General features: G+C 45.8%; 1 protein-coding gene across 1 annotated transcript in view; it reads right to left on the bottom strand.

Moving 5' to 3' along the window:
• LOC143828164 (calcitonin gene-related peptide type 1 receptor-like) overlaps nucleotides 1–13,792 on the bottom strand; it is a 150,681-nt gene that overhangs the window by 56,227 nt on the left and 80,662 nt on the right. Inside the window, 2 exon segments of the mRNA XM_077318416.1 lie at nucleotides 7,493–7,664; nucleotides 13,247–13,335. Coding sequence (XP_077174531.1) covers nucleotides 7,493–7,664; nucleotides 13,247–13,297 — 223 coding nt within the window. The 5' untranslated portion in view covers nucleotides 13,298–13,335.

The following is a 13,792-nucleotide window of genomic DNA, read 5'->3' as shown; positions in this document are numbered from 1 at the left end:
CACTACACCACACTGGCTGTAGGATTTTGGGTGGCCAAATTGTGGCTCTCCAGATGTCCATGGACTACAATTCCCATGAGCCCCTGCCATCACAGGCACATGTGTCCACTGCCCATGGTCAACAATTCAGCTTACCTTCAGTCACAACCTTGTGTGGTGGTGACAGCTGTTACCAAAGCAATGTTTTCAAAAATCTGCACTGCCAATCAATTCTCCAATGGCCAATCAGAAGCCTTGCTGGCCAAAAGTGCCACCTACTTTCTAAAAACACTCGGCGCGCACGAGGAAAGTTTCAGCAGGGTCCATGTTGAGGACCCCTGACAGACAGTCACTTTCTATAAATGGTGTCTAGTGAGGCAATCTGAAAACTGTTCACCCAGCCTTATAAGGCAAAGCTTGCTGCGAGTAAGCCAGTTCCAGTAGAGCAAAGTGATGCAGAAGACTCTTCTGAGGAAGAGATAGTCAGCAGACCTGACCTGGAGCTCTGGCCAGGGACAGAGATACTATAGGAAGAGACACTCTCTGAGGGGCCAGACATAGATCCACAACCAAGTACCAGTACAATGGCCACTCAACCCTAAGTTGGCGGCAGGCAGTCATCAGCTGGCCAGTTCACCTTCCCGATCACCAGAGCCTCAGGAACAGTACAGGAGGATACAGGAGGGGATTGCAAGACAGAAGGCACACTGCCAGGTTAGCAGCACAGCACCGGCTCCACATCAATGATAAGGAGGAGCCTTCGCAGGAGCAGGACTGAGGCAGCTAGCAGGGGCTTAGTGTGATGTTTAAAATCAGCCAACGAGGGAGTGGCTGTGTGGAAGCAACACATTTGTTAGTTACTGATCTTGCAATCTGTATTCCCTCTTCTAGACCCCTGCTCTTGGATTTCCCCTCAAACCCGAAGCTGTGAGATTGGTCTAATTGGTATCAGGTCTTCGGACTGGCATTCTGACAAACTCTGGTGGCTACAGTGTCTGCCTGCTGTGCGTCTGCGATCAGGACAAAGCTACAGCTTGTGAGATCAGGAGCCAGGGGTTTAAGGAAAGGTAGATTTTTGAAGTGGGCCAACTGGCCCAACCAACAACTGGAGAAGCAGCTTACTCTCAAGTGAGCACTGGACCATTTCCTCACTTTGCTTGTGTAGCAAGATCTGGGTTTTTATAACAGGTAGGGGCAGAAGACCCTTGCAAGCAGGTACTCAACAGCCCCGCAAGATCTCCAGCTTCAAATCATCACTTGCTGTGCTTGCAGCCAAAGCCAACATGTTGCATTGTGTGATCTGATAAATTGTACCCATGAAAGCTCCTTCCACTATAAACTAGTTTCATCTCCAGAAGCCGCAGGATTTTTACTTCTTCTTCTTCCTTTTTTTGTCGCTAGAACATAACCCAAACTGCTTGACAGGAAATAGGCTCAGTTTCCACAAAGAGTTCCCCTGTGGGCAAGCAGATCTTAATTTACTTTAACCTGCTTTCTGCTTGAGCGATACCATAGAAACAAAGGAAAGGAAAGAGAGCTTGTTGCCTTTGCACGATAATGTTTATGCGCCAGTTGGTTTCGACAATACGGAAGCAAAGCAACTTGAAATGTGGAGGTTACAGGAGTATCAATTTGTTTCTAAATTCTTGTGGCTGCTTCAGCTGCCCAGAACACACTCAAGGCAATATCTAACAAGATAAAAGAAAACAAAACATCGGGAAAATAATCCTTAAAAGCAACAAAACATGATAAATGAAGAATCTAGGAGTGGTGCCTAATCCAATCCAGAAACCATCCACAGAAATAGAAGAACCTACTGTTAACAGCAGCAAGAAAATGAGAAAAACACCACTTTAAGGTAAAATGCCAAGGAATGCATGCTTTGTTGTTATTAGGTGCGAAGTCGTGTCCAACCCATCGCGACCCCCTGGACAATGATCCTCCAGGCCTTCCTGTCCTCTACCATTCCCCGGAGTCCATTTAAGTTTGCACCGACTGCTTCAGTGACTCCATCCAGCCACCTCATTCTCTGTCGTCCCCTTCTTCTTTTGCCCTCGATCGCTCTCAGCATTAGGCTCTTCTCCAGGGAGTCCTTCCTTCTCATGAGGTGGCCAAAGCATTTGAGTTTCATCTTCAGGATCTGGCCTTCTAAGGAGCAGTCCGGGCTGATCTCCTCTAGGACTGACCGGTTTGTTCGCCTTGCAGTCCAAGGGACTCGCAAGAGTCTTCTCCAGCATTAGAGTTCAAAAGCCTCAATTCTTTGACGCTCGGCCTTCCTTATGGTCCAACTTTCACAACCATACATTGCAACTGGAAATACCATAGCCTTGACTAAACAGTTTTGTTGGCAGGGTGATGTCTCTGCTTTTTAGGATGCTGTCTAGATTTGCCATAGCTTTCCTCCCTAGGAGCAAGTGTCTTTTAATTTCTTTGCTGCAGTCCCCATCTGCAGTGATCTTGGAGCCGAGGAAAATAAAATCTGTCACTATCTCCATTTCTTCCCCATCTATTTGCCAGGAATTGAGAGGGCCGGATGCCATGATCTTTGTTTTCTTGATGTTGAGTTTCAAGCCAACTTTTGCACTCTCCTCCTTCACCCGCATCAACAGGCTCTTTAGTTCCTCTTCACTTTCTGCCATTAGAGTGGTATCATCTGCATATCTGAGGTTGTTGATATTTCTCCCTGCAATCTTGATCCCAATTTGTGACTCCTCTAACCCCGCCTTTCTCATGATGTGCTCCGCATACGTTAAATAGGCAAGGCAACAGTATACAGCCTTGATGAACGCCTTTCTCAATTTTGAACCAATCAGTGATTCGATGCTCGGTTCTCACTGTTGCTTCTTGACCTGCATATAGGTTTCTCAAGAGACAAATAAGTTGCTCCAGTATTCCCATCTCTTTAAGAACTTGCCACAATTTGACCAATTTGACCTTTTCCAATCCTGTGGCCATTGTTGAGTTTTCCAAATTTGCTAGCATATTGAGTGTAGCACTTTTACTGCATCATCTTTTAAGATTTTGAATAGTTCAACTGGAATGCTGTCACCACTACTAGCTTTATTGTTGCTCAGACTTCCTAAGGCCCATTTGACTTCACATTCCAGGATGTCTGGCTCCAGGTCAGTAACTACACCATTGTGGTTATCAGGGATCTTAAGCTCGCTCTTGTATCGTTCCTCTGTATGATTTTGCCACCTTTTAAAAATCTCTACTGCTTCTGTGAGGTCCCTACCATTCTGGTCCCTTATCATACCCATCGTTGCATGAAATGTTCTCTTCATATCTCCTATTTTCTTGAAAAGATCTCTTGAAAAGATCTCCTCCCCATTCTATTATTTTCTTCTATTTGTTTGCACTGTTCATTTAAGAAGGCATTCTTATCTATTCTAGATTTTCTCTGGAATTCTGCATTCAGTTGGGGTATCTTTCTCCCTTGCCTTTCACTTCCCTTCTCTCCTTAGCTATTTGTAAAGCTTCTTCAGACAGCCATTTTGATTTCTTGCATTTCTTTTTCTTTGGATGATTATAGTTGGTACCTCTAGTACAATGTTGCAAACCTCCGTCCATAGTTCTTCAGGCACTCCGTCTATCAGATCTAATTGCTTAAATCTATTTGTCACCTCTACTGTATATTCATAAGGGATATGATTTAGTTCATACCTGAGTGGCCTAAGGCTTTCCCTACTTTATTCAATTTACGCCTAAATTTTGCAACAAGAAGCCACAATTGGCTCCTGGTCTTGTTTTTACTGACTATATAGAACTTCTCCATCTTTGGCTGCAGAGCACATAGTCAATCTGATTTCTATGTTGACTGTCTGGTGATGTCCATGTGTACAGTCGTCTCTTGGGTTGCTGGAAAAGAGTGTTTGCTATGACCATTGTATTCTCTTGACAAAATTCTACCAGCCTGTGCCCTGCTTCATTTTGTACTCCAAGGTCAAACTTGCCTGTTATTCCGGTTATCTTTTGGCTTCCTACTTTAGCATTCCAATCCCCCATGATGATAAGCACATCATTTTTTGGCGTTGCTTCTAGAAGGCATTGTAGGGCTTCATAGAACTGATCAACTTCATCCTCTTCAGCAGCAGTGGTTGGGGCATAGACCTGGATTACTGTGATGTTGAATGGTTTGTCTTGGATTCTAACTGAGATCATTCTGTCATTGTGGGGATTGTATCCCAAGACTGCTTTTCCTACTCTCTTATTGATTATGAAGGCTACTCCATTTCTTCTGCGAGATTCTTGTCCACAGTAGTATACCTGATGGTCATCTGAATTAAATTCACCCATTCCTGTCCATTTTGGTTCACTGATTCCTAAAATGTCGATGTTCAATCTTGTAATCTCTTGTTTAACCACGTCCAGCTTGCCTTGATTCATGGATCTGATGTTCCAAGTTCCTATGGAATAAAAATCTTTACAGCATTGGACTGTCTTTTCACCTCCAGTTACCTCCACAACTGAGCGTCCTTCCGGCTTTGGCCCAGTCGCTTCATACATTCTGGCGCTACTCGTACTAGCCGTCTGCTCATCCCCAGTAGCATATTGGACATCTTCCGACCTGAGGGGCTCATCTTCCGGCGTCATATCGTTATGCCTTTTGGAACTGTCCATAGAGTTTTCATGGCAAAGATCCTGGAGTGGTTTGCCATTTCCTTCTCCAGTGGATCACCTTTTGTCAGAGCTCTCAGCTATGACCTGTCCGTCTTGGGTGGCTCTGAACGGCATAGCTCATAGCTTCACTGAGCTACGCAAGCCACCTTGCCACGGCAAGGCAGCGATCCTTGAAGGGGGGAATGCATGCTACAACTGAAAAATAACCATGCCTCACTTGTTGAATAGCTTACTTGCTCAGCTTCTCGTCACTTGTTGTTCGCAGGGACTATGATCTTCATGTACCCTTCAAACAGCTAGAGTAGCCTTTTTCATATATTACAAACCACATTTCATGCAAGAAGGCTGTATATCCTCCCTGCTATGCAAAGCCACGATATTGTCTGAAATGCCCAAAAGGGCAGATTTTCAGCTTGTACAGAAGCTTGTACCTGGAATGCTCAGAGTCTTGTAGCATCTACTGTGATTATAGTGACAAATTCTCTCAAGTCATGACTGATTTACAGCGACCCCAAATGTCAGGATCATTAGGATCTCTGCCATAAATTAGCCTGGGTACTTCCATGACAGTTATATTGCTTGGTGCCTGGCAGTTTCAGGCCCTGTATTCATGCTTGTTAGTTAGAGGGAAATATATGTTTTGGGTAACTCCTATCTTGTGTGGAGGCCTCTCGGCTGGGGCTAGTTTTGTTATCACCCGGCCAAGGCCATGTGAATGTTCTGTTGTTTTTAATTGCCTGTGCCTTCTCCCTCCTGCTCCCCTCCCTTGGGAACTTTCAAGTTTTGGGCGGGAGAAAATGTGTTGAAAAGAAGAAGCAAATCTGCTTAGCCTCAGATTTGTCTTCGCCAGTCTGGATGTTTCGTAGTACTTCTCAATAAAGCTTTCTTATGATTAAGAAGCTAGTTGTGAGTTCTTTCAACGTCTGACACCAAGGCAAGAGGCATTTAGAGGTGGTTTCCCATGGCCCACCTCAGCGTAGCTCCCTTGTCTTCCTTGACAGTCTCCCATCCAACCTCCAACCACAGCTGACCCACTTAGCTTCCAAGATCTGATGGGATGAGGCTAGCCTGGGCCATCCTCGTTAGGGCCTGCCAAGACTATACACAGACAACATGAGAATCACAGGTTTTACCAACCACCTTAATCCGGTTACTTATAACACTAACTAGCCCTTCCTGGTAAATAATCCCCCACCCCATACATAATGGTTGAGGAACTTCTATTTCACAGTGTCTGAAGAAATGTGCTTGCACACAAAATCATAGAATCATATAATTGGAAGGTACCTCCTGGGTCATCTAGTCCAGCGGTCCCAAACCTTTTTGCGGTTGAGGACTTCTTCCGGGGGGTGGGGGAGAGCTGGTGGTTGCCCGCGTCACGTTTTCGTCATCAGGGGGCGCTAGCACGCATGTGCACAACTGCCGTGAATGCACGTTTTCACCAGCAAGGGGGTGCAAACGCGCAGGTGCGGCAGCTCCGCGCCTGCGCGTTTGCGTCTGCCGCCGTGCCGGTGGTCGCGCCTGCCTCTTCTTCCCCATCGCAGTGAGAAGCTCGCCGGGCCTCAAGCGAAGCGGCCACTTTGGTGGCCATTTCGTTCGCGGCCTGGCGAGCTTCTCGCTGTGGGGAGGGGGGAGACGCAGGCCAACGGCTCGGTACCGAGGCCTTTGTGGCCTGGTACCAGGCCACAGACCGGGGGCTGATGACCCCCGATCTAGTCCACCCCCTTCCACTATGCAGGACACTCACATCCCAATCGCTCATCCACTGTAACCTGCCACCCACTTGAATCTTCACAGAATCAGCCTCTCTGTCAGATGGCTATCCAGCCTCTGTTTAAACATTTCCAAAGATGGAGAACCCACCACCTCCCAAGGAAGCCTGTTCTGCTGAGAAACCGCTCTAACTGTCAGGAACTTCTTCCTGATGTTTAGACAGAATTTCTTTTGAATTAATTTCATCCCAATTGGTTCTGGTCTGTCCCTCTGGAGCAAGAGAGAACAACTCTGCTCCATCCTCTGTATCAGTGATCCCCAACCCTGGATCAGTCGGTACTGGGCCGCGACTCTATCTAAGAAGTTAGGTGCTTCAGCCCACCTACGTCGACCCAACTTTGCTGAAGTCCAGGTCACAAAGCTCCCCTTCTCCATTCCTGCTCTGACTAGGACTCCCTCATCTCACGTCCAGGAGCGCCATATTCGCAGAGCAGCCCACACAACTCCATGGCAACGAGGTTCCTGCCTGCTGCCTTCAGCGACCATGGCGAAAAGAAACAGAGGCCAGCTTGCTCCCCCATCCTTCTCGTCCATTTGCCCAGTCAGAGAAGCCATAGCGGCCACCAGCTAAGCCCGCCCTCTGGTGCCATCCAATGATGGGTCTTCTAGGACAGTGGTCACATGCGTGGCAGCTCCGCATATGTGAGTTTGCACAGCGCTGCCGCACATTCACAGCGTCCGGGCCACCGGCTCTCCCCCACCCCCGGAAGCGGTCCTCAACCTGGAAAAAGTTGGGGACCGCTGCTCTAATAGACTACCCCCCCCGAGCCTCAGTAAAATTGTCAAGCGTTGACCGGTCCCCGGTGATAAAAAGGTTGGGGACCACTGCTCTATATGGCAGCCTTTTAAATACTTGAAGATGGTTATCAGATCCCCTCTCAGTCGTCTCCTCTCTAGGCTAAACAGACCAAGCTCCCCCAACCTATCTTCATATGTCTTGTTCTCCAAACTCCTCACCATCTTTGTTGCCCTCCTCTGGACATGCTCCTGTTTGCCAACATCCCTTTTCAACTGTGGTGCCCAAAACAGAACAGAGTACTCCAAGTGAGTGCTTATACGCTCAATGAAACTTTGTAGGACTCAAACGTTGTCCCCAAAATCTCAAAAATGAGTCTTTTACCTTTGATTGTGTTAGCGGGAGCTTGCATGATTTTCTGGTAGCATTCGTACTGTGCTGTCATAATTTTATTGTCTGTGACACCCAGTGTATGGAGGTTATGTTCTGCCCCGTCGGTGTCGATCCCATCTGTCAAATTCGGATTCCCCCCTTCTGGGACTGCTGTGACAGAAACCTGAAGAGAAAATCGAGATATGCTGTGGACTGGCACAATTGGTGGCCAAGGGTCCTATGTTTAGTCATCAATTAGATTAACTGGTTTTGAGCGAATACTAAAAAAAAAAAGGTGCCCTTCTCATTATTTCGGTGGCAGAGTATTTTTAAGAGAATTATTATTACAAATCGGCCTCCCACAGGCATCATCTTAGAAGAAGGAACCACCCTAACCACTGTTTTTCCTACTGGGGCTGAAGGCCTTGTCAAATCAGGACACAGCTACTGCTCATGTCGTAAACCCCCTACAAATACTGCTGAGTTTGAGCTGAATCCTTCAAAACAGTTGTTTGCTTTCAGATGCAAATTTAGGCAGATTTATTCTGTGAAATCATCCCACAACTTGAAACTTATTATTATTATTATTAGATAGAGTCACCACTCTTGGAAGAGGCCAGCTCATGGCAATTTACGGTTCAGAAGTAGATTACAATTCAGAAATAAAAATATTAAAATACACAATCCCAATTTAAAGCCATAACTCGCGATGACAGGACAATTTTTTTTTCTTTCTCCCTCCCGCTTTCCTACCAGACCCCCTATATCAGGCAGATGTGTGATGTCACAAATGTCTCCAATCATGTCGAAGAAGATGAAAAGGGAAAGAAGAAAGAGAGGGTGGTGACCCAGAGATCTTCTAGCCCTAGCCCCGACCAAATTCCTGGTGGAAGAGCTCCGTTTTACCGGCCCTGCAGAACTGAGACAGCTCCAACAGGGCCCTCAGCTAATTTGGTATGATGAGTTTAAAATCAGTTTATGCATTACACTTGAAATCAGCTTTGTTTTCTTCTTATTATTTTTATTTATTTAATTTGTATACCACCCTTCCATTCTACTCAGGGCTGTGTACAACATACATTCACATTAATAAAACTTGGATATTAAGAACCTTAAAAATAAATAAATCACGATGTTAAAATCTCAACATCTCAGTACCACCAAGCAATTTTCTAATGCAATCTGTCAGAGGACATTCTCCATGAGGGGGACATTCTCCATGAGGGGGTTGTCCGGGGGAGGCTGAATTGATGTTATTTAGAAAAGAAAAGAGCCTCTTGTGGCGCAGAGTGGTAAGGCAGCAGACATGCAGTCTGAAAGCTCTGCCCATGAGGCTGGGAGTTCGATCCCAGCAGTTGGCTCAGGGTTGACTCAGCCTTCCATCCTTCCGAGGTCGGTAAAATGAGTACCCAGCTTGCTGGGGGGTAAACGGTAATGACTGGGGAAGGCACTGGCAAACCACCCCGTATTGAGTTTGCCATGAAAATGCTAGAGAGTATCACCCCAAGGGTCAGACATGGCTCGGTGCTTGCACGGGGATACCTTTACCTAGAAAAGAAAAACCACACTACCATCCTGAGATTGCTTGTCATTAGTGCAAATTAAAACAGCCCAAATAAAGTGCATCTGTGACGAGAGAGGACCATGATGGCAAACATTAAAAATTTGGTTTCAATGCAATCTTAAGCAAGTTTACTCAAAAGTCTCATTAAGTTCAGTAGGGCTTACTTCCTAGTAAGTGTGCTTAAGAGTGCAGCTACTCTTCCTACAAGGATAGTAACGAAATAATTAGTAGGACAGAAAATGGGGTGGATTTAGATACACAAATGGCTTCCCTAGGATAATTGTCTTCTGCTATTACCAGGTAGTTACAAACAGTCATTCAGAAGAGAATAGTAAATAATTAAGAGGAAAATAAAATAACAGAGTGGGGGACAGGGAGAACAGGGTCTCTGTCAAAGGAAATCTATAGCAGAATTTTGCTCTCAGGGAACAGGTGTTACCGCATTTTTAAGGAAAATATAGTACTGTACTATTAAATGGGTGCTACATTGAGGACCCTTTTGCTGCAAAGTAATTATTTCTACAATAAATTATATAAATAAATATATCTTTATTTTCCTAGCTTGCCCTTCCAATACAACATAATAAAATACAATTAAATGTAAAAACGACAATCTAATTTCCCCAACTAAAATCATACTAGATAAGGTTATTAACATTAGGAGCTGATCACTCCATCTCCCTGTGATGAGGCCAGCATTTCTGTTGTTATTTTGGGCCCTGACAATAAGCCTGATGGAACAGCTCTGTCTTGCAGTCCATGAGGGACTAATTTAGATCCCGCAGGGCCCTGATTTCCTTCGGGAGAATGTTCCAACAGGCTGGGGCCACGGCTAAAAAGACCCTGGTCCTGGTTGAAGCCAATCTCACTTGTTTTGGGTCGGGGATTCTGAGCTGATTTGTTCCAAAGTTCCTAACACTTTTGGGAAAATATTTATTTAGATTTCTATACCACCAATTTCTTTGCAGCTCTGGGCGGTTTACATTATAAAGACTGTAACATCAAAGCAACTTTCAATAATGCATCAAAAGATTTCAATATCACATTTATAATATAAATAACAACAGTAACATTGGGAGGTTAATTATTCCAGCCATGGGGAGCGTCTGGGGGGACCAGCAGGTGTTCTGAGTCGGTCGGCCTCAAGCGAATGCCTGGTGGAAGAGCTCCCTCTTGCAGGCCCTGCGGAACTGTGGAAGTTCGGGCAGGGCTCTGATCTCCTCAGGGAGCTCGTTCCACCAGGTGGGGGCCAGGACCGAGAAGGCTCTGGCCCTTGTTGAGGTATGACGTGCTTCTCTGGGGCCAGGGATCCGCAGCCAGTTGGAGATGAGGGAGCGTAGGACTCTTTTGGGGGTATAGGCAGGGAGACGGTCTCTCAAATACACTGGGCCCAAACCATGGCCTTTTAAAGGTGATTACCAGAATCTTAAGCTAAATCCAAAATTCAACTGGGAACCAGTTGTTGGAATACCGGCCGGATGTGGGATCTCCATGATGTTTTAGTGAGAATCCTGGCCGCAGCATTCTGCATCAGTTGTAGTTTCGGGATCAAGGATAAGGATAGGTCTGCGTAGAGCGAGTTACAGAAGTCCAGCCTAGAGGTGACCGTCGCATGGATCACTGTGGCTAGGTGCTCTGGGTCCAGGTAGGGCACTACTAGCTTAGCTTAGCGGAGGTGGTAGAAGGCCAGCCGCGCTACCTTTGTGACCAGGGCTTCCACTGTAAGGGAAGCATCCAAGATCACACCCAGTTAACTAGCGGAGTGCGTTGGTGAGAGCTGCACACCGTCCAGGTTGGGCAGACGCGCTTCCTCCCATGGTCCCTTCCTACCCAACCACAGGACCTCCGTCTTTGTAGGGTTGAGCTTCAGGTGACTCTGCTTGATCCATTTTGTCACTGCTTCCAGACATCTGGCTAAGGGTTCTGGGGGAGAGTCAGGGCGGTCATCCATCAGGAGGAAGAGCTGAGTGTCATCCGCATATTGGTGGCAGCCAATATAAAGGGAAAAGTGGTCCTTTAGGTACACCAGTCCCATACCATTTAAGGCAGCCTTTCTTCCTTTTTTTACCATTGAAAAACCACTGAAACATTCTTCAGGCTTCAAGAAACCCAAGAACTGGCATAAACATGCAGAATATGGTTCGGAAGCATAGCTGTGTACACACCCACCTGGGCCCCTTCCCCTTTCCATCCCCTCCAGTCCCATCACTGGCCATTTTAGGAGGAGGGAACGGGTTAACATGACCATAAATAGTCATATCGCCCAATAAATGTTTAACCATTTTTAAAAATATATTTAAAAACTAATTAATTCCTACTCATTTAGGAAACCCTTCCATGGCCATCAAGAAATCTCAGGGTTTCACAAGGCTTTTGGTGCCTCTTAGGGCTTTTGGTGCTAACCAAAAGAGGCTGTTGGTGTAGTTGAAGAAGAGATGCTAGAGCAGGAAATAAGGTAGGCTTCCTGTCTGGATCAGACGCCCTGATCTCTGCCATAATTTGTATTTGACCCATGTGACTCCATCTTGAATCAATGTGTGTTGTTTTAGAGCCTCTGTATAACCCTGAGCTGTCTGCTTTGTGCTGTGATTTAGTCTTTGCAAATATTTCTGCTGGGCCGCGTTATCTGGAGAAGAGGAACTGTCTAACACCCAAGGCCAAGACTTGGAAAGGAGCCCAAGCTGGCACCTGTGGGGGGGGGGGTTCTGCTCCCTGGGAAAATGTGCAACTTTGGGCGGGAAAGGGAAAGAGTAAAACTGCTTGCTTTATATGTATTGATCAGTATCGACTATGAACGTGGAGGTGTCTTGATCTGCTAGCAATAAAGCTTTCTATTAATCCCGAAGCATCGTTGTTAGTCTGTCTGCCCTTGACACTTCCATCATCATTCTGGTTTCCAAATCAAAATTAACTTTACTTAGGGAGAGAATAATGAACAGTGTGTTGGTTGAGACTTCAGAGGGACCATATAGAGAACAACATGAAAAGTGTTTTATGGGTCTCTGAGATATGAAAACACCGGGAATGTTGGTTATTTCCAGATAACAGTGTTAATAATTTAATAATGTCAATAGTAATCTGCCTTTCTCATTGACTCTCATTGTTGGTTCCAAAGTGCAAGTCAAACACAGTCAACATCAATAAGCTTTGGATTGCAGAAACAAAGCTTAAGTATTACCACAACATGTTAAACGATACATATATGACATAGTAGGACCATACTTAACAACAATGGTCCATATGTACTTCACATTGTAGCAGTCCACAGCTCCAATCTGTTTACCGAAGCATTATTCTGAAACACTTCGTTACAGGGAGGCCCTAATTACCTGAGTATAAATGTCCTCCAGAATAATTCAGCTTCGCATAGTTTACAGAAAACCAAGAGGATGAGGACCTTATTACCCTCATCAGGAAGGTCATTCCACAAGCTGTAAAAGCAGTAGCTGATTCTGCTAACTTTGCAAGGTGGCACCTACTGAATACCCTGTTCTGATAAGCAAAGCTGGAGCATAAGGAAGTCCCGCAGAGATGAGAGACAGAAGCCATAAAAGGCTTTGTTTCTGATAGTCTGGACCTAGACTTGAGCTCAGTAACTGATGGGCAAGCACGGGAGTGCTCACAGGCTGGTAAGAATATGCATGTTCTGCATTGCTCCTGATAGTGACCAGGCTGCAGTTCTCTGCACCAGCTGGAGTCAGCCAGCCAGACTGAGGATGGAGGGCCCCCCCCAGTGGAAAGGGGCATCATTCTGAATGTCCCTAAAGAGGGGAAAGGGGGAGGGGAGAGAGGATACGGCCCTGATCCATGGGGGGGGGAATGCACCTTCATGTGCTACATGGATAAACCGGCCTTGAGCTCAAGACCTCTTCCACATCATTAGGGGAGTTGGACCGAGTGATATAGAGCTAGGTGACATCAGTGTTTTGATGACATCCAGCCCCAATGCTATATGTACTTTCTCCTTAAAGCTTTCAGTTGAATAACACAGGAGGCTATGGTTGCACCCCATGGAATCTGGCAAGGCCGTTCCCCCCAAAGATTACAGCTGATCTCCAAAGCAAAAAATAAGAACCAGGAAACACTGAAAAAGAAAATCCCAATTTATACCATGATGTCATCAAGCATGAGTAACCTTTTCAAATTGCTTTCTGTACCAACATCCATGGAGTTCTATTAAAACTTCCAGGCAAGAAACTCACCACAGTGACAGCTAAGGAGAGGAGGAGCTGTACAGTCCAGCTGGTTTCCATCACTCAATCTTTCAGTGTAGTTGTACGTCACAGTGGAGCTGAAAGTAGGAAAGAAACCCAAACCATTAATACTCTTGCTGGAAAGAGAAAAGTCATTAACTTAGATTCAGCTCACCAGGATTTTTCCAGGTGGCTTTAATGGTCAATCCACCCTGTCTATGTATGAGTCAGCTTGGTGTAGTGATTAAGAGTAGCCACTTCTAATCTGGGGAACAGGGTTTGATTCCCTACTCTTCCTCCACATGCAGCCAGCTGGGTGACCTTGGGCTTGCCACAGCACTGATAAAGCTCTTCCGACTGAGCAGTGATATCAGGGCTCTCTCAGCCTCACCCACCACACAGGGTGTCTGTTGTGGGAGAGGAAGGCAATTGTAAACTGCTTTGAGACGATGTAGTGAAAACTGGGTATAAAACTTAACTCCTTCTAATATCTCACCAAAAGGAAAAGGTCTATCTCTCCCTATCTCCCATGAATTGGGTCAAAACTGGACCTGT

This window comes from Paroedura picta, unplaced genomic scaffold (assembly GCF_049243985.1).
Source record: "Paroedura picta isolate Pp20150507F unplaced genomic scaffold, Ppicta_v3.0 Ppicta_v3_sca19, whole genome shotgun sequence".
In the NCBI taxonomy this organism is placed as follows: domain Eukaryota; kingdom Metazoa; phylum Chordata; class Lepidosauria; order Squamata; family Gekkonidae; genus Paroedura; species Paroedura picta.
Note: the sequence above shows the minus strand (reverse complement) of the source record. Positions and strands in the feature narration are given on the sequence as shown.